This window comes from Diadema antillarum, unplaced genomic scaffold, assembly GCF_040938485.1.
Source record: "Diadema antillarum isolate AM-2024a unplaced genomic scaffold, OU_Dant_1.0 seq00001511_RagTag, whole genome shotgun sequence".
Taxonomy (NCBI): domain Eukaryota; kingdom Metazoa; phylum Echinodermata; class Echinoidea; order Diadematoida; family Diadematidae; genus Diadema; species Diadema antillarum.
The window spans coordinates 24714-47976 of record NW_027272245.1 but is presented as its reverse complement, the minus strand read 5'-3'; the positions used below and the strand labels follow the sequence as shown (position 1 = coordinate 47976).

At 39.6% G+C, this 23263-nt stretch overlaps 1 protein-coding gene across 1 annotated transcript in view; it reads left to right on the top strand.

Annotated features, from left to right (window-relative positions):
- Window positions 1–23049, top strand: part of LOC139710229 (TLC domain-containing protein 4-B-like) — a 31491-nt gene extending 8442 nt beyond the window's left edge. Inside the window, exons 3-8 of the mRNA XM_071622159.1 lie at window positions 1140–1229; window positions 7457–7515; window positions 13181–13275; window positions 17682–17755; window positions 21536–21678; window positions 22880–23049. Coding sequence (XP_071478260.1) covers window positions 1140–1229; window positions 7457–7515; window positions 13181–13275; window positions 17682–17755; window positions 21536–21678; window positions 22880–23049 — 631 coding nt within the window. The remainder of the gene's footprint in view (window positions 1–1139; window positions 1230–7456; window positions 7516–13180; window positions 13276–17681; window positions 17756–21535; window positions 21679–22879) is intronic.
- Window positions 23050–23263: the final 214 nt, after the last annotated feature.

Below are 23263 nucleotides of genomic sequence, written 5' to 3'. Positions count from 1 at the left end.
TACTGGTTAGTAGTAGCATTAAGTGGACAAATTATGTGAAAGTGGAATTTTTTGCTCTCAGTCAAGTGAGATTAATATTCAAAGTGCTGGATATATGTTTCCAGCACTAATGCCAATTCATGTAGACAAATATGAAATCATGTATGTTTATTTTTGTACATCATAGTTTACAAGTTAAAAAATATGAACACTGCTTAATATTCAACATTTACTGTATTAAGTGACATAGCATCATAATATGCTTGCCATGGTCAGGATTCATTATGTATACATAAACAAAAGTCCAAGTATGAATGTAGGTTGAGTGAAAACAGCAAATTAGTATGATATCCAGTGAAAATTTGAGGAAAATCAGGCGATCCGTCCAAAAGTTAAGAATTTTTAAAATTTTGGTGCCATCATTGCTGGATAGGAAGACGACTACACCATGTTTTCAGCAAAATAAAAGCGTACAATATTGTGTACTTGTCTTTCTTCTTTTCAGGAATTAGAGGGAAGTATCATACTTTTTTAACATAGTACCTTTAGCAAGTTGATGGAATGTATACTATTCATGAAAAATGAAATTTTTTTGATTTCTTCTTATATTTTCTTCATATTGTTCAAAATAACATCATGAACTGTAGCAGCTTCATCTGGCACTGATGGCAACAAAACTTCGAAAATTCACTTTTGAATCAATTTCTTCTCAAACATCCGCTTATGTGTTCTATTAATATTGCTGCTTTCACTCCATTAACATTTATATTTAGGCTTTGGTTTCCTTTAATTATTAATTCATAAACACAAATTGGGCTTTGTTTTATTAGAAAGGATGGAGTGATATTGAATGAATTTTACTATGTCATTGCAAACTGCCAGAAAATTGGTTAAGAATTTTGACAGTCAGTACAAATATCTGACCTAAATTAGGGAAATTGCAATGAAGTTGCCAATGAGGGCAACCGTACGTGATTGCCAATGCAAGCAATGATGTAATGCTGCGATACTTGATGTGTTTCTAGACTTTCTTGGCATAGATTCAGTTACATGAATGTGTGTGTGTGTTTGTGCATTTATTTGTAATTGCATGGTCATACACGTTACGCTTGATTGATCTTATGACACAAGATGAAGTGAATGTTTCTATTGCCTTGTAGAGTGCTGTCCTGTGTACACGCTGTCTTCGCCAGTGCCCTTGGTTTCTACAACCTTCTCTTTGATCAACCTACTTGGGAAGATCCAGTCTGGTGAGTAGGGAAACCCCATGAATGCTTCTGTCATGGTAACACATCAGTATGTATTATTAGCTCACCTGAGCCAAAGGCTTAAGTGAGTTACTGTATACACCATATACATTTGTATTTCGCGAGTCTAAATTTTCGTGAATCCAAACTTCCTGACGATTTCGCGAGTGGTTAAATTCGCGACCGTGGAGTCCTTTACTGAACGCAGAAATGTGTACGCGTACATCCCATTCATATCGGGATCAGAGTCAGTATTTTCGCGTGTCTTTAATTTCGCGAATTGCAGCTGACTCACGAAATTCGCGAAAATAAAAACCTCGCGAAATATTCGGCATATACAGTATTGCAATCGCCCTTCGTCCGGCGTGCGTCGTCCGGCGTGCGTCGTCCGTTGTGTGTCGTGCGTGAACTTTTTACATTTTCATCTTCTTTTTGAGAACCCCTAGACTAATTTTTGCCAAACTTGGGAGGTAGCATCCCTAGGGGGATAGAATCTCAGTTTGTTAAAATGGGCACCATACCCTACTTCGGGGGCCCCCCAGAGGGGCCAAACCCCTCCCCCGCAAAAAAAAAAAAAAAAAAAAAAAAAGATAATAATTAAGTCATCTTAAAAAATCTTCTTCTCTAGAACCAGAAGTGATAGAGCTAAGTTAATACTATGAGTTAGTACATTGATGACTGTAGTTTCAAGTTTGTTCATGGCGGAATCAGGGGTGCCCCCCTTGAGACCCAGGGGAGAGGGGTGATGAGGAGTCCTAATAGGGCCCAAATTGTAAATTAATTGTAATCTTTTTCTTGAAAATGCCATGATGAATTTTCTTTAAACTTGGCAGGTAGCATCCTTAGGGGGATAGAATCTCATCCCCATCGAATGGGCACTGTGCCCCACCTGAGGGCCCCAGGAGAGCCTAAATTGGGGCCTAAATTGTCAATTTTCATCTTTTTCTTGAAAACCTCATGGTGGATTTTTACCAAGCTTGGCAGGTAGCATCCCTAGGGGGATAGAATCTCAATTCCATCAAATAGGCACCATGCCCCCCCCCCCCCCCCCCCAGTAAGGAATCTTTAAGGATTTTCTCTAGAACCAGAAGTGATTGAGCTAAGTTAATACAATGAGTCAGTATATTGGATTGATGACTGTTGTTTCAAGTTTGTTCATGGCAGAATCAGGGGTGCCCCCTCCCCTTGGGACCCAAGGGAGTGGGGTGGAATGGGTCCAAATGGTGATGTAAATTGTACATGTTCACAGGGTTCTCGCCAGGAATTTCTTCACGCTTGTCGGCATTTATGCGCGCTGTTCTGGGGGTAGGTACGGGAGCCTTCGCTAATGCTCAATACAACACAGATAAATCGCCGCTAAAATGCCACTAAATGCGACATTTTCACGGAGATGTAATGAACGTTGTGAGGGGCATATTCTCACAGAAATAATGCAGAAACTCCATACCTTTCGTTAGCGGCAGTTCCTGAATAATAAATGAAAGAGAAGTAGGTGCCGATGGTGGAGGTTCCGATTTCTTTTAGGCCTTTCCTGTTTCACTGTTGCAATAATTACTAGTAGCCGCCTCTGCATCGCAACAACGCGCGCCGTGTTGCTTTCTCGCCGTCTGCTCGACCACGTGGTAGGCCTATTGCATGCAGATGCGCGAGAAGCGATCGAGAACTTTCGGGACATCGTTGCACTTTCCTTTCTGGGTATACTCAAAGGGTATGACATCAAAGAGATATCATACAAAAATGTAATGATGGTCATTATTCCGAAGGTTTGTTTAATCATAAAATGAAACGATTCATTACTGAGTACTTTGAAGGTTTGTAATCGAAAACAACAACAACACCAAAGGTCGGTACTACAGATGAATGTTCAAAATAAAACTGATTTCGTTCGAAGATTAACAAGCATTTTTTCTTTATTATTTTCCGATCAACGAACCTTCAGAAAGGAATCTATCATCTATCATCGTTATTGCTTCAGAATAACAAACCTTCAGAATAAGAAAACACCCTTTTGGGGCCGTTGTTGTATTCCGAAATTATACTGGCAGAACATTCGAAATAACAAAACTGATTTCGTTTGGATATAAACGAATATTTTCTCCTTTATAATTTTTCTATTAACGATCATTCAGAATTAAGAATGTAGAGTATTATTTTGCCATTATTCTTTCGGAGTAACGAACCCTGAGGGTAAGAAAACTGTAACCGTTTTCATTTCTTCTTTATCGTTTTCCGATTAACGATCGTTCAGAATTAAGAATCTAAAGTATTATATCATTATTCTTTCGCAGTAACGAACCTTCAGAGTAAAAGAAAACTGTAACCGTTTTGGGGCCGTCGTTTTATTCTGAAATTTCACTGACGGAAACGTTCGAAATAACAAAACTGATTTCGTTGTGAAATGAACGGACATTTTTTAAAATCATTTTTGGATTAACGAACCTTCAGAATAAGGAATGTAGCATTATTTTTTCATTAATCTGTCGGAGTAACGAACCCTAAGAGTGAGAAAAGTGCAACTGTTTTTGGGGCAGTTTTATTCCAAATTTCACTGGCAAAACGTTCGAAATGACGCACTGATTTCGTTTTGAAATTTACGGACATTTTTCTTTATTCAATTTTGGGTTAACGAACCTTCAGAATAAAGAATCTATTATTATTTCATCATTACTACTTCTGTCGGAATAACAGACCCTTATAGAGTACGAAAACACGCTGTTTTGTGCCGTCGTTTTATTCCGAAATTTCACTGGCAGAACGTTCGAAATAACAAAACTGATTTCGTTGTGAAATGAACGGACATTTTTTCTTAATCATTTTTGGATTAACGAACCTTCAGAATAAAGAATCTAGCATCATTTTATCATTAATCTGTCGGAGTAACGAAAAAAAAAATGAATCTTGGTGGCGATAACTGATGCTGGTGTAGAGAAAAACAAAGACAGCTCGCTCAAAAGATGCTTCCTTCTTTCAGTTTATTTTCTCCCCAATCATTCCTGTCGTTCTCCTCCCATGAACCCTTGCCATGCAGGGACGATGAACAAAACAAAATGTTACCGATGCTGCAATAAAAAATAAAAAAAAGAAACACGTCCTCAAAGCAAATTATCTACACTTTTCAAGTTGAACAAATTGATGTTCGTAATGAAGAATAAAAAAAAAGCACGACCTCAAGCAGTGGGGAAACTTGATATCATGGCTTGTGGAAATTTCCATGAAATTTCCACGAAAGCCAGGTGTCAGATAAAGAATGTCGCGCGTACTGCCACCTTGCTTCAGTGGTCGTAAACAGCGTGTACATAGCATGTAAACCGACTGGGAACATTGATGAATGATCATCATTTATTTTCTGCCCGTGAAGGCCCCCTAACCCACCTTTTAACAAACCAAGCCAGAAGCACGTGGAGCATTACGTATACGTTGAACTTGAAAGACCATCATGACAGAATTACTATAAATTTCGACCCGGAGAAGGAAAATGGAATATTCACGAATGACGTTTACAAATCCATAGAAATTGAAAAGGCTAAAATGGAACGCATGGCTTTTTAGATTTAAAAGAAAATAACCCACTGAAACTACCAAAACCTAAATAACAATTTGCATTTGCTTACTCCATCGCACGTTCTTTTTTCTTTTCTTTTTTTAACGAAAAATGGAGTTAATTTTCTCTCTGCGGCAATGCTTTGAACGCATCTAATTTTGCGTCATTGCCGATGGCCAGCTTCCTAAAGAATTGATACGAATCCTTTCAAATATACGAAACAAAGTCTAAAGATCCTGGATCCTGGCGGTGAATTTCGGTGGTATTATAAATCCTGCTCACTATCAAAATTTAATCATCTGTTCCTTGCGCCATTTTACCAACCAACTGTTCCTGAAAATTTCATCCTAATCTGTTCCCAAATTTTGACTTATTTTGCGAATAGAGAGACAGACAGGCAGACAAACTAACAAACAAACCAAAGCAGCCAAAAAAAAAAAAACAACCTTTGGCGGAGGAGGGCATGCATTTCATATCGTTTGTTTTTGCGTAACCCGACAACAAGCGTGACAACAAGCGAGCACGTGTCAGCCTTCCTCAGCCTCCTTCGGCCTCCGACCCTCTCTTTCCGTCCTCTCTTTCCCTCTCACAATACACTGTACCGTTGTACACGCAGGCGGCTGTAAGTGGCCGGCTGGGTGCTTGTGCATGTGTGTGTGGATCCCAAATCAGAGCGCATGTGAGTGAGCAAGTGTGTGATGTGGTGTGTATCAGCAGGGAGGTCAGACCTCCCTGGTATCAGCTAGTACGTCGCTCTGTTGAGCCGCGTTGTTGTGATCGGTGCGGTGACTGCGTGGGTAAATTTTTGCGCTTGTATAAGTATGTAAACTGCTGCTGCTTTCAACATCTAGCTTCTTTTCTCGCCAGATAATAAAGACTGAAAAAGGCGAGAAATTGGTCTGAACTTAGCTCGTCAAGCAAGTTACCCTTGTCGGCAAGTTCACGCGTGGTGTTACCCTTGTCGGCAAGTTTTACCCTTGTTGGCAATTGCTTCTTCAAACCGCACGCTTGTCGGGGCCGACAAGGGTGATATACGCTGGCGAGATCCCTGGTTCATAATCGTTGAAAACCCCTTAATGAATACTCACCAAACTTGACAGTTAGCGTGCCAGGTGGTTAAGATCTCAATTTGTTCAGCAGGGCACCATGCTCCCTTAGGGGATCCGAGGGGGCCTAATTCCCCTCCCCCCCACAACATTAAGGAATATTTACAATTCTTTAAAATCAGAAGTGATAAAGCAAAGTTACTGAGAGTTTGTACATTGATGACTGTAGTTCCAAGTTTGTGCATTGATTCATCTTCATGCTGAAAACAACATACCACAGGTAATAGATTTTCACCAAACTTGGCAAGTAGCATTCCTAGGGGGATAGGATCTCAAAGTGTTTGAATGGGTACCATGCTTTCCTTCGGGGCCCCAGGGGTCCAAGCCTCCTAAATTAAGGAATATTCAATAATATTCTTCATCTAGAATCAAAAGTAGGGCTTTAACCCTATTCTAACTGGGCTATTTGAGACCAAGTTTTTACTGGTCTCAAAATACGCGGGAGACTTCAATGCAAAAAGTCATGAAACGACACGGCAAAATCTTTGCGCGTCGCGGAATCGTGGCGCGAAATGTCGAGGGGGGGGGGGCCAATTTGACACCCCCCCCCCCCCCCCCCCCCCCCCCCCCCCCCCCCGTTGGAATAGGGTTAAGTCTTTTTTTCCAAACTGCATAATCCAACATTCTATAAAGTACAGTGTGCTTGGCAGGTATTTTTTACCAGTGTGATGGAATATGGTATGCAAATGGACACCATACCCCCAGCTCTCAAAGCTGCCCCTGCCCCAAGTTTCCAATGTTCTCAGGTAAGAGTCTGCAAGAATGCATGGAAGGTGAACTTGCGATACTCAGGTGAGCGCGAGACCCCCGGGTCTCTCGTATCTTTTGCCTTACTTGCAGCTTTATACCGAATTTGTGTGTTCAGGTACCGGTATACAACCATATAATGGTACAACATTTCCATGGCATTATGTTGTTCTACTGTAGCTGACATGTGATGTAAACCTTGTACAGTTTTGGATAGACTCTGACTGATTTGCTCTGTGTATTAGAGGTACTTGATAAATGCTGAAGAATGATGTTACTTACAATGTTGACATCACTCATGAAGGCAAGTACATAGAGAACACACCCAATGGAGCTGTAATGATAATGTACAAGTCATTGTTTGTTTAATAGCCACAGATCAGATTAGAGTTCAGGAGTGAAAGCACTTTCCTGTGACTGTATGTATTTGTGCAGTGATATTGCAAAGTCACAAGATAGACTTGGCAAAATAATTTTCTGGACAGATTTGAAATCTTACAACTGTAGAAATACCATCCCATTGATTTCAAGAGGGGAAGAATAGGACTTTGTTCTTTGTGATTCACTTGAGTTCATGAATTGTGTGCGGTTGACTTTTGTTAAGATGGCGGAACCATTTTGGTCTCTGAGTCTTCAATATCCAAGGATTTTGTAATTTTCACAGATTCGTGATTTAAAAACAATTCAGACTGGTTGCATTGGTATTGAAATACTCATTGAGAGGAATGGAGGTGAAAAAACAACAACACAGGAGTACTTTATTTTGTATTAATGTTTATGATCAACTCATCTTCATGTGTTTACATTGACCCAGTTTATAATTGATTTTTGTGCAGGGGAACATCATATTTGACCAGAGCAACAATAGCAATAACAACTGGATACATAAGTAGTGGTGAGTTACACTGCCTTTACTTTTTGTCCATTATATTACAGACCTTTGTTTCACAAATCAGCTCTATTTTTCTTTTACTTTTTATTGTGTGATCATACATGTATACTTAAACCCTCCCAAACTAACTTCTGCATCAAACAGTAATTTCATATTTCAATAGATATCTTTTGAACTTATGGTATATAGCCATGTAGCCTTTTGACAGGGGTTGAGGTTTATATCCCCAAGTTGGCACAGCTGCAGCTGAAATTGAACTAAACCTAGTAACAGTAAGACCCTGTGTGAATTCTCAGTGAGTAGATAAAGCCGCTTGGCCTCTTTGATACTGGTTGGGATTACTTTGTTTCCAGTGTGAATTCTCTACCCAACTGCCAGAGGCCAATCATCAATCGCATAATTTCTATGATAACAGCCCACATCCAGTATGCAAATTTCATGCAAATGAATTTATTCAACCATGTTACAAGTTCTCTCCCACATACACAACACAAATGAAGAGGTCTGTCTTTTGTATTTCAAACTTGTTGAACTCTTGACATGCACTGCACTATCAGCAGAATGTGGATCTGATAAAGAAGGCTTTGAACTTCCTACATGCTTTGTCAGGGTTTCTTCCATGATGTGACATGAGCACCTGGTATTACCTTCACAATACATATTGTAGCGGTATGTGCTGTGTACTTTGCCAGTGGGAATAAAGGCGTCGTGGAATCAGGAAATGTATCATAGATGCAATAAAATGGAAAGTGGTACAGATTCCCGAGTGAAAACGTTTTCAACAGTTCTGCATGCATGCTATTTGTTTGTTTGTTGTTGTTGTTTTTTTTCTCCAGGCAACTAGAATTTGTTTGACAACATCAAAATATCACTCCATAGAGAGATGGCATGGAGTACTGTAGGCATACTTGGAGTTGCTTTAAAAGAGTGCTAAAAATCACTTGTGTTTAGAATAGATGATTTGCCAATGAAGCAGTATGTTCGGATAATTTTGTTAATTGAGCCTCAGCTGGTATCTTTGCATACAGCTATGAATGATTCATACTCTACATCAATTATGACATGACAAAAGAAAACTGCAGGTCCTGAGGACGTCGTTATAACGGGAGTCGCCTGCATGTTGAACAAATGACTCATTCTGACCATCCCTAGCTTGCTGTGTGTATCTTCAGTGACCACTGAAACAGAACATGATCTTGTGCTTGTGCCTGTTTGAAGATATGTAAATATTGTGTGAGTCATACAGTTTGTCTTCTGGTCGGTTCGCCAGTTTGATGAGATGGCTATCACTCAGTGGTGTGTAAATATCAATATGATGTTGAAACTATGTGTGAATATGTTTTAAGTGTAGCAAAAGAGGCTACTGAAAACTGCTTATCCAAATACTGGCGAGCCAATGGAGTAAAATGGAGTCAAAAGGGGCCTGAGCTTTCGATCCTAGCAGAATCTTCGTCTGAGGCAAAATGACAAACAGGCAGGGAAAGCAATCACATGTAATGACTTCACACAACAAGAACAGTCAGGGACAGGCTAGGGACACAGAACAAAAGATACAAAAGGAGAAGGTAGGAGGTCATGGGCAAGGAGCCCAACAGGTAAAGGGAGAGGGGATTAGGGTGGACAGACAAAAGGCAGAGGAGGGTCAGTAATGATCCTGAGGACCAAGGGGGCAACCATAGAAGGAAAAGGATGAATAGGGAGGCAACATCAGACAAGATGAGGAACAACAGAAAGATAAAGAAAGGAAAAGAGTGAAAAAGCCACAGCAAGGGGGGGGGGGGGGGGGGGGGGGACTGAGCAAACAGCAAGCCCTGCAAAGGTGTACCAAGAGGAGGCAACAAAATGGAAGTGAGAGTCAACCAACAAATGCAAGTGATCAAACATATACATCAAAGTATACATAATAATGGTAATAACAACAACAATGATGATAATGATAAAAGTTCTAAATTAAAATAATAATAATTGAAGCACATAAGAAAAAAGGGGGGTGGGGCACAAAATCCAAGGGAGAGAAAAATTGTATATGTTGAAAAGCAAGCATAAATGGGCATAGTAACACACAAATATGTATAAACACAAACCAAAACAAGTGTTTGTATGTGTAGGTGGAAATGGGCTGTATGAAAGAGACTCTGACAAGAGGAAGGAATGAATCTGGGGGGAAATGGTCTGCAGTGAAAAGAAAAGAAAGAACAAAATAGATTAAAAAGGAAGGAAAATAATAATTAAAAAGAAAATGAAAAAGTAATATATAAGAGAAATGAAATAAAGGTGGTTAGTCATTTCCCTCCTGGATATTGAGGCCGTGGGGTTGGATGGTGTGAAGTCGTTTCATCCAGAGCTTCTCTCTGCTGGTTCGGACTGTGTCTGGACGAGTGCCTAAAGATTCAAAGCCCTGTAGAGTCATATCAGTGATGGAATGATTGGGATGATTGAAATGGTGGCCCACTGGAGTATCGAGCTTGGCTGTGTTGACAGTAGATCTGTGTCCATAGAAGCATCTTTTGAGTGTTGTCTTGGTTTCCCCAACATACTGGATTCTACAAACTCTGCAAGTGACGAGATACACGACATTAGTGGTAGTACAAGTGATGTTCCCCTTGGTATGGTGAGAAAGGCCGGTAGAGTTGCTGGTGAAAGAGTTACTCTCATGGATGTGTGTACTACAAATGATGTCTGGCTAAACTTTTTTTTATTTGAATGTGCCATGCTGTAAAGGAGAAGAATTGTCAGTGAGGGAGAGTACTTCAGCATGAACGATGAGATCCTTGAGGTTGTGGGGGCCTCGGTATGCCAGGATGGGAGTATCTGGAACGGCCTGTAAGAGACAATCAGAGGTGTGAAGGATATGGTGATTGTCATGAAGGATTTTGTGGAGAGGGAGTAGATTGGGATGGAAAGTGGTCACGAGGGGTATTCTGTCAGTGGTGTCCTGCTTGTTGGTTTTCGGTTTGAGAACTTCAGATCTGGGGAGAGAACGAACTTTGTAGATGGCTTGTTGAACTCTCCTGGTACCGTAGCCCCTGGCTGCAAGATGTCTCTTCAGGTTCCTGGCATGGAAAGAGAACTCAGAATCCTCAGAGCAGATACGGCAAAGTCTGAGGGCTTGACTGTATGGGATACTGATTTTGCAGTGGTGGGGGTTGCAGCTGGCTGAGTGAAGGTACTGATGGGTAGTGGAGTGGGTTTAGTGTAAAGAGTGGTGGTGACATGGTTAGTTAGACTCCTTCCTTACGGTGACATCAAGGAAGTTGGTCTCTTCCTGGGAGAAGATACGTGAATTTGATGGTTCTGTGGAAAGAATTGATGTGGTCACTGAAAGTGTGGAGGCTTTCTTCCTCCCTGGTCCAGATGAAGAAAATGTCATCGATGTAGCGCCACCAAGTCCATGGATGACAGTGGGCTGAATCTATCATCTGCTGCTCCAGCTTTGTCATGAAGAGACAGGCGAAGGAGGGAGCTATCCTGGTACCCATAGCTGTGCCAGATACCTGTAGGTACCCGTAGTGCTTGTCCATGAATGTGAAGTTGTTTTTCGTCAGTACATGTGACATGAGGGATTTGATGTCAGATATTGGGGGGTTGGAATGGCTGCTGCAAGCCAAAGCCTCACACGAAGCTAGGATGCCTTCATCATGGGGAATATTGGTGTAGAGAGAAGAGACGTCGAAAGTACCGATGATTGCAGTCTCGGGTATCTGGTCCTTGATGTCATTGAGTTTCCTGAGAAAGTCTTGTGTGTCATGGATGTAGAAGGGTGAGAGTGAGACAAGAGGTTTGATGTGGTGATCAACAAAGAGGGAGATCCTATGTTCTCTGTTGGGGAACCATTTCCAGAGAGGATGGGACGACCAGGATAGCCAGGTTTGTGGATCTTGGGGAGGAGATAGAATTGGGCAGGTTTGGCATTAACGGGGGAGAGAAATTTGTGAGCCTTCCAGTCAGTCCGCAGCGCGTGCGATAATGAGGCATGAACGACAATTTTATTCAGAATCACGTTTGCGCAGTTTGTGCCCTTGAGACTGACGAGATTTCGCGATACTTTGCGAGAGTTTTTGCAGAGGTCGCAACAACAGCTTTCATAGCTTTCGCAGTGCATTGTTTGACCCAGGATGGTTGGGTAAGTTATAGAGCTGATTATGCTCATTAATTTGATACCTAATTTCCCTATTTTTGATCTCAATATAGTAGTCCATTTTAGCATCAAAGTAAACAATTATTTTGTCAGTGTTCAAGAAGCTTTTAGATCATAGTTTGATGTTTTGCTAGTTCCTGACTGGTATTGAAAATAGATCTCCGTAATTTCTTCGATTTCACAATCGTGAAACTTGAGCGAGTATGATCAATTAAAAAACGAAGAGGGGCACCATTTTTAAGGTTGTGAATTTTCCTGTTGAAAACAAGGCAAATTATGTTTTCTTACTGGAAGTGGGGTAGTGAATGAATACGCGTGGAGTGTGTTGTTGATACCCAGACAATGGTTGTGGACAATGAGCAGGATTGGAATGCTTCATGAGGAATTCCACTATCGCAGCTAGTCTTTGTTCATTCTGAAATGTGGTGTGTGCAAGCACATGGAAACATGTGCTTACTTCTTTCATGTGCATGCATTTCACCCTGTGTCAAGAATTCAGACTAGCAGTGCTCAGGGCAATCCACATGAATAATTGATAAAGCATTCATGTGCCTTGCAGCAGAGCTCGGGACAGGTGGTAGCCAGGTCCATTGTTCAGGGTCATTGTAAGTGCACACTCACATACACATCATTGGTTCCTGTGTAAAGTTCAAGTTTTGTATAGAGAGTGAAAATTCCATCACAATCTGGAACCTAACATTTAAAAAAATCATGGATTTCATGAAACTAATATACTGTATTAGGCTTTCATTTTCAAATTACCTCCAACTCAATTGTACACTATTCAGCTATTACTCATGTCAATGACACTTTTATCTGATACATACATGTAGTTTTTGAACTCACAGCATTGAGTCAGCAGCCAATGGATACTACGCAATGCGACACACCGCGTCTTGCGACAGATTTCGACCAATCACAGACCCGGAATTCCGGTGCGAACGCGAGGATAATCTTTTTAAACTCGACGCTAGACATGTCCCTGAATTTTGCTAGTTCCTGACCCGTATTGAAATGAAGATGAGAAAACGTGCCCTTATTGTGATACTATATACTTTAGCGGACATAGTCTTCACCATATTTTAGAGGGGCATGAAAGATTTCAGGTTTGTTTTTTGGCATCAAACGTGAAGGAATATTTTTGAATACAATACCAAACTTCGAGAGAGATTTTGATATTCTATATTCTTCTTTTCAGTTTATTTGATCATGAGCATATTTGCTAATGTTTTCTCTTTCAGTCGATACTAAAAGTGTCGAAAACTGACAAGAAATGCTTGTTCTACACGGATTTATTCATGACTATGTATCTGCTCATTACATATGCAAGCACCGCTCAGCTGTGCATACGACTTGAATAAATACGTGCGTTTTCGCTCGCGCTGCGGACTGACTGCTTCTTCAGGCCCCTTTTGAATATGTTTTAGTGATGACTATTCTCATAAACCACATACAAGGCTTATTCATCCATGAAATTCTGACCAAAAAAAAAACATTTTAATCACTCCTCTTGTCTGTTTTATTCTTCAGATTTGGTCATCATTCTCTATGCATTCCCATTGAAAGACTCAGTGTTCTACATCGTACATCATCTTGCTGTAGTTTTAGCGTACCTGGCAAACATGGTAAGTCACAGCATGATCCATCTACCTTCATGAAGAACTTTATGAATATCGCCCCACTAATGAGAAAATGATAAACCTAGATCACTTTGAGATTGCAATTTACTCAACACAAAAGGTTTTTATTTCAAACACACTGACATAAAAAAAACCTCCTATCAGAACAGCAGCTAAAAACAAATGCCTCATGACAGAGACAGCTGCCTCTTTACAAGTAGAAATCAGACAATGTAGCAGGTTTCACTCTGTGTGTTGGTGTGTGCCATGTATTGATGGTACAGATCTTGGAGGGACTCAAGCGTATAATGATACGTAAGATTTACAGAACGATGAATATGTCATGTTCTGATAATTCTTCATTTTTTTTTAATTGATCTGTAGAACAATAGACCTAGGTGAATTTTTTATTGAATTTTATCACTTGTATTGCAATGAATGGAATTCAGCCAAATTACACACATATTGTAGGTTTGAATTGGAACAGTACTACTTTTTTTTTTTCTTTGAGATTTTCCTGGTTTTTTTTTTTTTTTTTTTTTTTTTGGGGGGGGGGGTTGGTTTGTTTTTTTTTTCTTGCCATATGAGACACAGGTCAGGGGTCATCATCAAGGTCAAAGTCATAGTACAATATCATGTGGGTTAGTTAAATGCAAACTAGTCAGAGATCGACTAAAAATGATGATGTGATAACAGACCACATATACAGTATTGTACTCCAGTGGGCAGAGCATTCGTGGGGGTCTTCTCCCACAGGAGAATATGGTATACAGGATTGTGGCACATAATAAAAATTGGACATGCAGTTTTGGTTTGCACTGATTTGGTATGCACTGAGTGCATAGTGGGCAAAGAAACAAAAGCTGCATATCATTAATCAAAGCTAGCTATTCTTGGGCCTGTTGGAGATACTGAAACAATTACACAGCAGTAAAATTGCTTTTGTTGTTTTTTGAAGAATATCTGTCCAGGGCAGCTGAAGATAGGCCAGCTCTTATAGCTAAAGATAGGATTGCATTTGTCTTTTATTGACTTAACCCAGACTGAGTTATCTTCTGTGTGCAGTAAAGATCATTGCTCAGTGATAAGAGGACATATCCCCTGCATGGTAAAACCTGCCTGGAGCAGAGTGATTCTAGGGCCATGTATTGCCACTTTGTTTGCCTTGTACAGCAAAGCTGTAATGTGAGAGACCATTCACCCTTGTACTATTGTAGAGTAAATGGTATGCCACATGGCAGAGATCTTTTGTAGGTCAGGGTACTGCAAGGACACATATGTTGACTTCCTGATAATGTTTGTTTCTTTCATTTCACGTGCCACTACTCATGTAGTTCCTGTGGAAAGTTCTGGCTACTGTGGTGGTCATATGCTTACAGGTCAATTCCATTGTGACTTATGGGACAAAGTGACAATTTTTGGGAATTTCAAACCAGTATTTTGAGAAAATAGTTGCATTAAATGCATTTTTCTCAGTGCAGGGTTAGATCCATCATATCACAGTTTATGGAAACACCATACTTAGTTTGAAAAGTGTCATTGCATTACGTACAGCAACGAAAAATTGCTGTCGTGACTTATGGGACATTTGAGGACCACCGTTTTTCACATGGGAAAGTAAGTTCTGAAATATTCTTACACACAGAGTCTCTGGAAAGATATTTTCTTTCCTGAATGTAGCAAAGGGTTGGCGCTTACCCTGAGCCAAGTGGTATGAATATCTACTCATTGGTACAGCAGCAGGATAGGAAAAACCATTGTGACTGATGGGACACAAAAACGTGACTTATGGGACGCTATCAACTACCACATTTTGAGATTGAGAGAATGATATTTACTGATGCCAGAACAAGTTCTAGAACATCATAAAACCAATCTATGACCAAAGAACATTCAGAAAATAAGCCATCTGAGAATTACACAAGCTGTATTATGGTCATAATAGTGTATCAGAAATGATACACAAATTCTGCAAAAATTGGCAATTTTCATGAAAAATGAAGGTTTTTCGGAGATAACTCCACTCCATGTTCACCGATGTTCACAAATGAGGTATCAAAATATCCGTTGTGAAAGGCTGCTTTGAGTAAACAATATCAGATCATCTAATTAGGCTTCATTAATCATCTATACTCAATAGTTTGATTTTCATAAAATGCAACCTTTCCGTGGAATTGACCTACAGTGTGCACCCCTAGGAACTTATGTGAACAGTATTGGTACAAAATATTAAGTTTTTATATGGTAATTACAAATGCATGTCCATTCATGTGGTGAAGTACATGCAGAGTTCAGTACATGACCAACCGAGTGTAGGCAAATCCCAAGTTCAATAGTGCGGAAGATGTTCATCATCGTGGTAGTAACTGTAGGAAATAAAGCTAATCTTCTGTCTCACGAAGCGAGTGTTTACCTCGCTTCGTGAGACAGAAGATTGATTTAGCTTTATTCTTCAAATCCCAAGTTGTTAAAAGTTCTAGTGCTGTGAAGAGAGGAACACTGAAGAAGGATTAAAAGCACAATTTGGATTTTGGTGAAAACAATCATAAACTTTACCGGAACTGTGGCAGACTAGCAAAGAAGAGCAGAATCCTACATGTTACCATGAACTCTTTGAACCCTGAATTATTTGACATACTTTCCATATTTTATTTTTACAAAAGTCAGAATAAAAGTCAATATTATAGCTGTCTGAATTTGAACAAATCAAAATCACAAATTTTCTATACAAATTTTCTATTAGTCTACTATAAAAAGTACAACACATAAAGATATAATGATTATCATATTTGAAGGAATGTGCTGACAAGTTAGAATAAGAAAACTTCCTTCTTCTAACATTTTCTTCTGTGCCTTCGCTGTGCTGTGACCATCACCATCTTGGCCATGGCCACTTGCTCCATCTGCGCACTGACTATGATCTCCCCTGCTTGCCCCAGGCTGGGAGGTGCTTACGAACCACTAAAAATCCATTAACATACCCGCTGCAACGTCATCCCCTGTATCAATTTCGTCCTCAAAATCACTACCTTGACAACATTCAGAGTCATCAATGTTTTCTGTGGATTCTCTCAATATTCCCTTGCAAGAGCCTCCTCAGCTGTGTATGTTTTTCTTGCCATTTTCCCATTTTGTCTGTGATCAAAATGCACAAAAACTACGCCTTATTGCCGTTAGTGATCACCTGATCGAAAATAGGGTAATGCAGGAGGTCATATTGAGCTAAAAAGAAGACACATGATGCGAGGCCGGTGTACCGGCCATTCGGGTTCAAAGGGTTAAACTGCCAACTTTTTACCGTGTTGAAGTTTGATTATAATAAATCAGATAAATGAATGGAAAATTTCATCAGAATCAGACAAAGAATAAGAAAGTAAGGAATTTCTAAGTTTCACACATTTTCATTAAATAGTGATATTGGCTGCAACCACGATATGCAAATTAAAAGAGGTGATGATATCATGGTCTTACATATCTCCAATGGATTTCTACACAACACCCACAACCCCATATCACTGTAAAGTGTAAAACTGCAACACACTTCTCATACTTACAGTAGCTAATGTCACATCTGGTAAAGAAAGTTAAATGAAGGTGTATGTACAGGTCAGTGGGAGACTTGTGAGGTGATACATCATTACCTCTTCCAATTGCACAAGGAAATGTGGACTGTAGCTATCATCTGTCTCATGAAAACAGATAAAACTTTGCAATTCCACAATGTCTTACGTTAGGTATGAGTTTGTTTAAACCTCTATCATTGTTCGTGTGATGAAAGTCTCATCATCAAAGCCAACAACTTTAACATGATATGGATTTGCACATAAACTTCTTGTTTGACCCTTAGCTAATACTACACCATGTTTGTTTTTATTTTTGTTTTTGTCATTAAAACTTTAAATGTTACATTGCCAGGTTCCATTATCTCATTCTTAGTATCGTAGTCATTGTTAATGATGGTAATAATGATGATGATAACGATAGGTAGTACAATGTAGTAGTTAATATACTGTAAAAGTGGAAATTTTTGCAATACAACGAGAAGCTAGCGCAAAAATAAAAGCACGCAAATATTTTTGCATGCCATATGTTCCAGTACTTGATGTCTTGATTCCGCGGAATTAAAAACACGCGAAAGTCTTCTGACATGGCCAAAGCGCGAAAAATTAGTCGCGCGAAAATATCCACTTTTACAGTATATGATTGTCATTATCATCGTAGTTTATGATAAGTAGCAGTACTGGTATCATTATCATTATTACCTTGATCTTATTTATTCATTTTTTTTTTTTTTTGAGGGGGGGGGGGGGGGAGGGTGTCTTTGGAACAGTTCTAGTGTGTTGTAGTACATTGTACTCATATGCTACAGATGTTATACATCTTGGTATCCGTTCTCTAATTACATTCCACAGGTATATGGTCCTCTCACTTTCTTTGCCAATGCGAGAGTAATTGCAGAATTTTCAACACCATGTGTTAATTTCAGGTGAGTTTGTATTTTATATTTCGGATCAAAAATTTATCGTTCAGTGATTGAAAGAGCCTCACAGAATTATCTCTAGGTATTTTCAGCTTTGTCAGAATGTTGGCATGCTCGATAAACCATGGCATACCATATGCAAAATGACATCACTTTTTATGACGACATTTTCCAAATAGTGCTATTTGTCAAATGATATCAAAAAGCAGTTGTGACATGTGAAAGCAATTCTGGTATCATGAGCTGCTTCGTGTCACATTGTGAAATGTAGCAATTTCTATTCAACCAAACAATTGTTATATCGCCAAGGAATTCTGACATTGTGCACTGCTTCATACCATCACTCTAACAATTTCTAACAAAATAATTGTGACATCCACCACACTACTTCTCACCTCATATTTTCCCCTTCTTTTTTCTTTTTCTTTTTTTTGTTATCCAAAATATAAAACAAATATACTCTGCCTAATTTTGAGTTTCTGGTTAAAGCTATAGGCCTCAATGCCTCCAAAGTACTATTCACATTGGGGCTTCACCCCTCAGTGAATAGTCCTATTTTGGAGTCTCCTCTGCCCATAGTTTAAACAAGAAACTCTTGAGGCAAAGTATAGAATATTAATCTTTGATCTTTCCCCTACACTGTCCGTGTTGTATGTTATCTTATAGAAATTTATGTTAAAGGGTTTGCATAGCATTTGAAATTGACTGGGATGGAACTTGGGGGAACAAACCTTCCCAATAGAAAAAGACAAAACTGTCATAGGTGATAGCTTATTATACCCCCGCCAAACGAAGTTTGAAGGGGGTATATAGGAATCAGCGGACGGTCGGGCGGTCAGTCGGGCGGTCGGTCGGGCGGTCGGGCAGTCGGTCGGTCGGGCGGTTTGGCAGTCGGTCGGGCGGTCGGTCCGTTGCAAATCTTGCGTCGCGAACTACTTCCTCAGTTTTCAACCGATTCCCATAAAATGTGGCACAGATGTGTGCCTTGGGTTGTAGATGTGCAAGACGTATTTTTTGACAGTACCCAAAAGTACGTTGCCATGGTAACGGCATATTATGGGCAAAAATGGGTACAAATATTGCGTCGCGAACTCCTCCCACAGTTTTTGATCAATTTTTATGAAATTAGGTACAGATGTTCATCTGAATATGTTAATGTGCAAGACAAATATTTCCGCAGTGGCAAAAAGTGTGTTGCCATGGTAACGGCATGTTATTGGTAAAATATAGGGCAAAATGCTTCATGGCAAAACTGCTTCATCAGTGTTCTTCCAATTCTCATGGAATTCATATTGAATGTTTGTCTTAGGATATAGGTCAGCATGACACATTTCTTGACAGTGACAAAAAGTATGTTGCCATGGTAACAGCTCACATATTATGAGCCAAAATGATGGAAAATTTTGTGTTGCAAACTACTTCCTCAGTTTTTACAGATGTGTGCCTTTGGTTGTAGATGTGCAAGACGCATTTTTCGACAGTACCCGAAAGTACGTTGGCATGGTAACGGCATATTAATGGCAGAAGATCAAGGAAAGATCTTGCGGATTTAACTACTTCCTCAGTTTTTTGACCAAAGCTTATGAAATGTTGTTTGGCGGGGGTATAACCAGTCGCTGTAGCGACATTTCTAGTTGAAGGCAGACATGGCTTTGATCGTTTGATCCATTGATGAGAGAAAATATCAGAAAATTCTGAGGAGTTACTGTGAATACTCATGATTAAGACAGGGACTAATGCACAAACAACTGCAACTGATTTTGCTGTACTCAGTACTTCAATTTTTGCAGTGTTGCAATAAACACAGATAGGATCGATGAAGAGGGGATATTGACTTCAAGAGGTTTATGAAATGAGCACTTCAAATGTTTAAGTTTGATAAATGGTTTGATGTAGTGGTCTAATTATGAGAGCGAATAGCTGAGGAGTTACAGATAATGTTCATGATAAAGACTGGGATTAGGACAAATATAACTGCAACAGTTTTTGCTTTATTTCAATTTTTGCATGTTGCACATTGTAATAAACACGTGAAGGATTGAAGGAGAAAAGATATTCACTCATAACAGGTTGATGAAACACTTTAATAAAGTTTAATACAATGCTCAGAAGGATATTGCTTACATTCTTACACCCTGTGGTCCTCCATAGTCTTAACTCTTTATGTGCCATGGTATAAACCCCTTGTGTGCCACATTATTCCGAGACTGCAACACAGTCATGCTTTGGGAAAAGGATCTGTGAAGCTGTTATAGATTTTTGTTACCCAGGACATTATAAAGCGTAACGTTGGAGAGAAAATACCACGCTTTGTTTTTGAAATAAATTGTACTACAAACCTGTGATTGCTTTCACCAGCAGCTACATTATTGTAAAGGCATGATTTTTTGCACACAAAACAGTAACAGAAACTTAGAATTTACTCGCAAATCCAGTAGGGAATACCCATTGATTGTCAATCACCACATAAAATACAAGCTACATTTGAAAGGAATGGAATCGCAAGAAACGCATTCATTGTACTACGGCATTTGGCAATTTATCGATCAGTTTGGGCGGGATTGTGCATTTGAGCAGAATATGCGAAGTTGGCACGCTGTCGAATGAGTCAGGCGTGCGAACGTGGCACATAAAGAGTTACAGAATGGGTAGCAGGAATCCTGCGATCTCATTGGTCGAGAGCTATGTGTTGATTTTTACTGGCCGCACGCTGAGTCACAGTGGTAAACATGTTATCGCGCACTTGTAGCAAGAGTACGCGTACTTGTAACGAAGGTTTGCGCACTAAGCAAGCGTTTGCGCACTCAGTACAAGACGCCTATTGGCTAAAACCACCATGCATCAGTATTTATCGTGTAACGCCAGAAGAGATCCTTGTCATTTGATTGGTTGTTTGACATTGATTATTCGGCCCATTTCACTATGACGTCATCATCCATGCAATTGTGGATCCATTTACCGTGCAATTTTGGATCCATACGATTTGCTCCATTGCACGCTCGCTGAGAACCAGGCACACTGCGCGTGTTAAACGCGCTTGCGTTTGCAGTGTGTGTATGCGACAGCGTGCTAGCGTAAAGCGCTCAGTGAGCACTCTCGCAATCTCAGTGTCTCTCTTGTTTCTAAATTAATAAAACATCAAATGACAAGGATCTACTTTAGGCGTTATATAAAACAAATAATAAATGTTTTTCATTCGTGCAATGGACAGAATATTTCATTCGGTGAAAGATAGATGAAATTGATCCATTCAACTTGGCTGCGCCTCGTTGAATGGATCATTTCATCTTTCACCTCATGAAATATTCTGTCCATTGCACTCATAAACATTCATTATTTGTATACTGATGCATGGCTGGCCGTGCGTCCAGTAAAAATTGAAGCATGGTTTTTGAGCTCTCGTCTATGCCAAGCCAAACGGAAATGCATCCAGTAATTTTGTCATCGGGTAACACGATAGAAAAATGGGTTTTTGGCAAGAAAATTACCATTCTATAAATCAGATGACGCACATGTCTTTTCGTGCATCAGTCGGAATATAGTGTGCATGCGGTAACTGTGGAATTTAGCCTAAACCCACTCGGCTTCGCCTCGTGGGTTAAGCATTCCTTAGTTACCTTATGCACACAATTCCGACTGACGCACTCAAACCTGTGCGTCATTTGTATATTAATTAACATGTGAAAATACACCATTGTACAGTTGCATATGATGACTGCGAAGGGATGGGGGATGTAATGCGGAATTATCCTATTAAAATAATATTCTCTAAATTATATTTTGCAGGTGGATGCTGCAACTGACTGGTTTTAAAGAGAGCAAAACATATCTCTACAATGGCTTTGCCATGCTTGGCTCCTTTTTCCTTGTCAGAGTGGGAATCATTCCCCTCTACTACTACATCCTCTTCAAAACATTTTTTGTAGAAGGTAAGCCTTTTTGTCATTGTTGTACAGATTTGAGTCATGTTAAATGCAGTGTGCATGTGAATCTCACATAGGGACAGACTGAGGAAGTTCCTCTCAAGTCCCATGATGGTCACATGTCTTCAGGGGCTAATGTGTAGGTGCCTGTAGTACACCATATTGAATGATTTACTGTCATCTTCTGACATTTAGATAGCCAGAACTTCCTCATCCTGTGTCCAATATGTGCATCTAATTACTCGTACACGTGATTCTCGGCGATCTTCTCTTCTTGTTTGTTTCTTTCAAGGATAATCTTTTGTGTTTGATAGGGTAGCTTTAGTAAGTTTTATCAGTGATATCAATGGTAGTCCCATCACTTCTTTTTGCTGGTCCAAGCATTCAAATTTTCAGACTAAGAAGTGAAGTTTAGTGACCTTTCAACAAAATTCCTCAGGCACATTGTACATACAAATACCATTGTGGCATTGGCTTCATCTGGGTTGATTTAACATATATATGTAATTTGTAAACTTTCTTTGAAACTTGTTGCTATGAGTAGTGCGTATTGGCTGTCTGTCTATTTGAGATTTGGGAATGTGAGTAGTGAGGGTCAGAATTCAGCGAATTAGTAGTCCTAAAATATCAATCATCTTCATTCATTCAGCTTTATGGCAGCAGTTTTTGTTATTGATTTTACAATTTGTATGTCATGGGGAGTGTAAAGATCATCTTGAGTAATCATGGATACTGCTGTTGGATATGTGAAATCTCAATGTCACTATAATGTTGACACTTTGTCAGTGAAAAGTCCGTTGAAAGGAAAAAGGTAATGGAGGTTAAATGATGACGTCACATGCTGTGCATTTTCAGAATGGCCCATCCTCTTTCTGCCTTCATATTCTCTCAAATGAAAAATGTCACTGCTTTTTTTTGTCTTTTTTTTTTGACCTTTGCATGATTATGCAAAACCATGTTTCAGATTGATAGATAATAGTAGGCATTTTATCAGCAGTCTTATAAAGATACATAGCGCCACATGCAAATAGAAGTCAGCGTAAAGAGATGATTGTGAATTCATTCACTATCTGGTAGCTTTGACTATTTTGATGTGGTCATAATCATTGCTCATGTCAAGAGTGAGAATGACTTGTATGCAAAGATGGAATAAAAAACAAATGGGCATCATGCACATGTTTCCATATGTTGTGTTTGGCTGCTATAGGTGGGATCAACAGACTACCCATTTGGATGACAGCGGTATGCTTTGTAGCTAGTCTAGCACTGGACTCGGTCAATGTCTACTGGTTTGTGAAAATGGCCCGGGGAGCATACAAGATGCTGAGGAAACCATCAAATTCTGATCCTGCCCGAACAAGAATCAAAGGAGAGTGAACTATTACTGTCATGCCTCTTATTATATGTAAAACAAACATTTTTTTTTCCTTATGTGTACATACTGTTTAAGAACTTGTTGGTCACAAGGGACATGGGCTTGTGATGGTGTGAAGTATAAGGGCCAGTGCCCATCCCCCTGTTATTATGCCAGCGTGATTAAAATGTGGTAATCGATTGTTTTAATCATGACCCAAGATGAATTGTGAAGTGC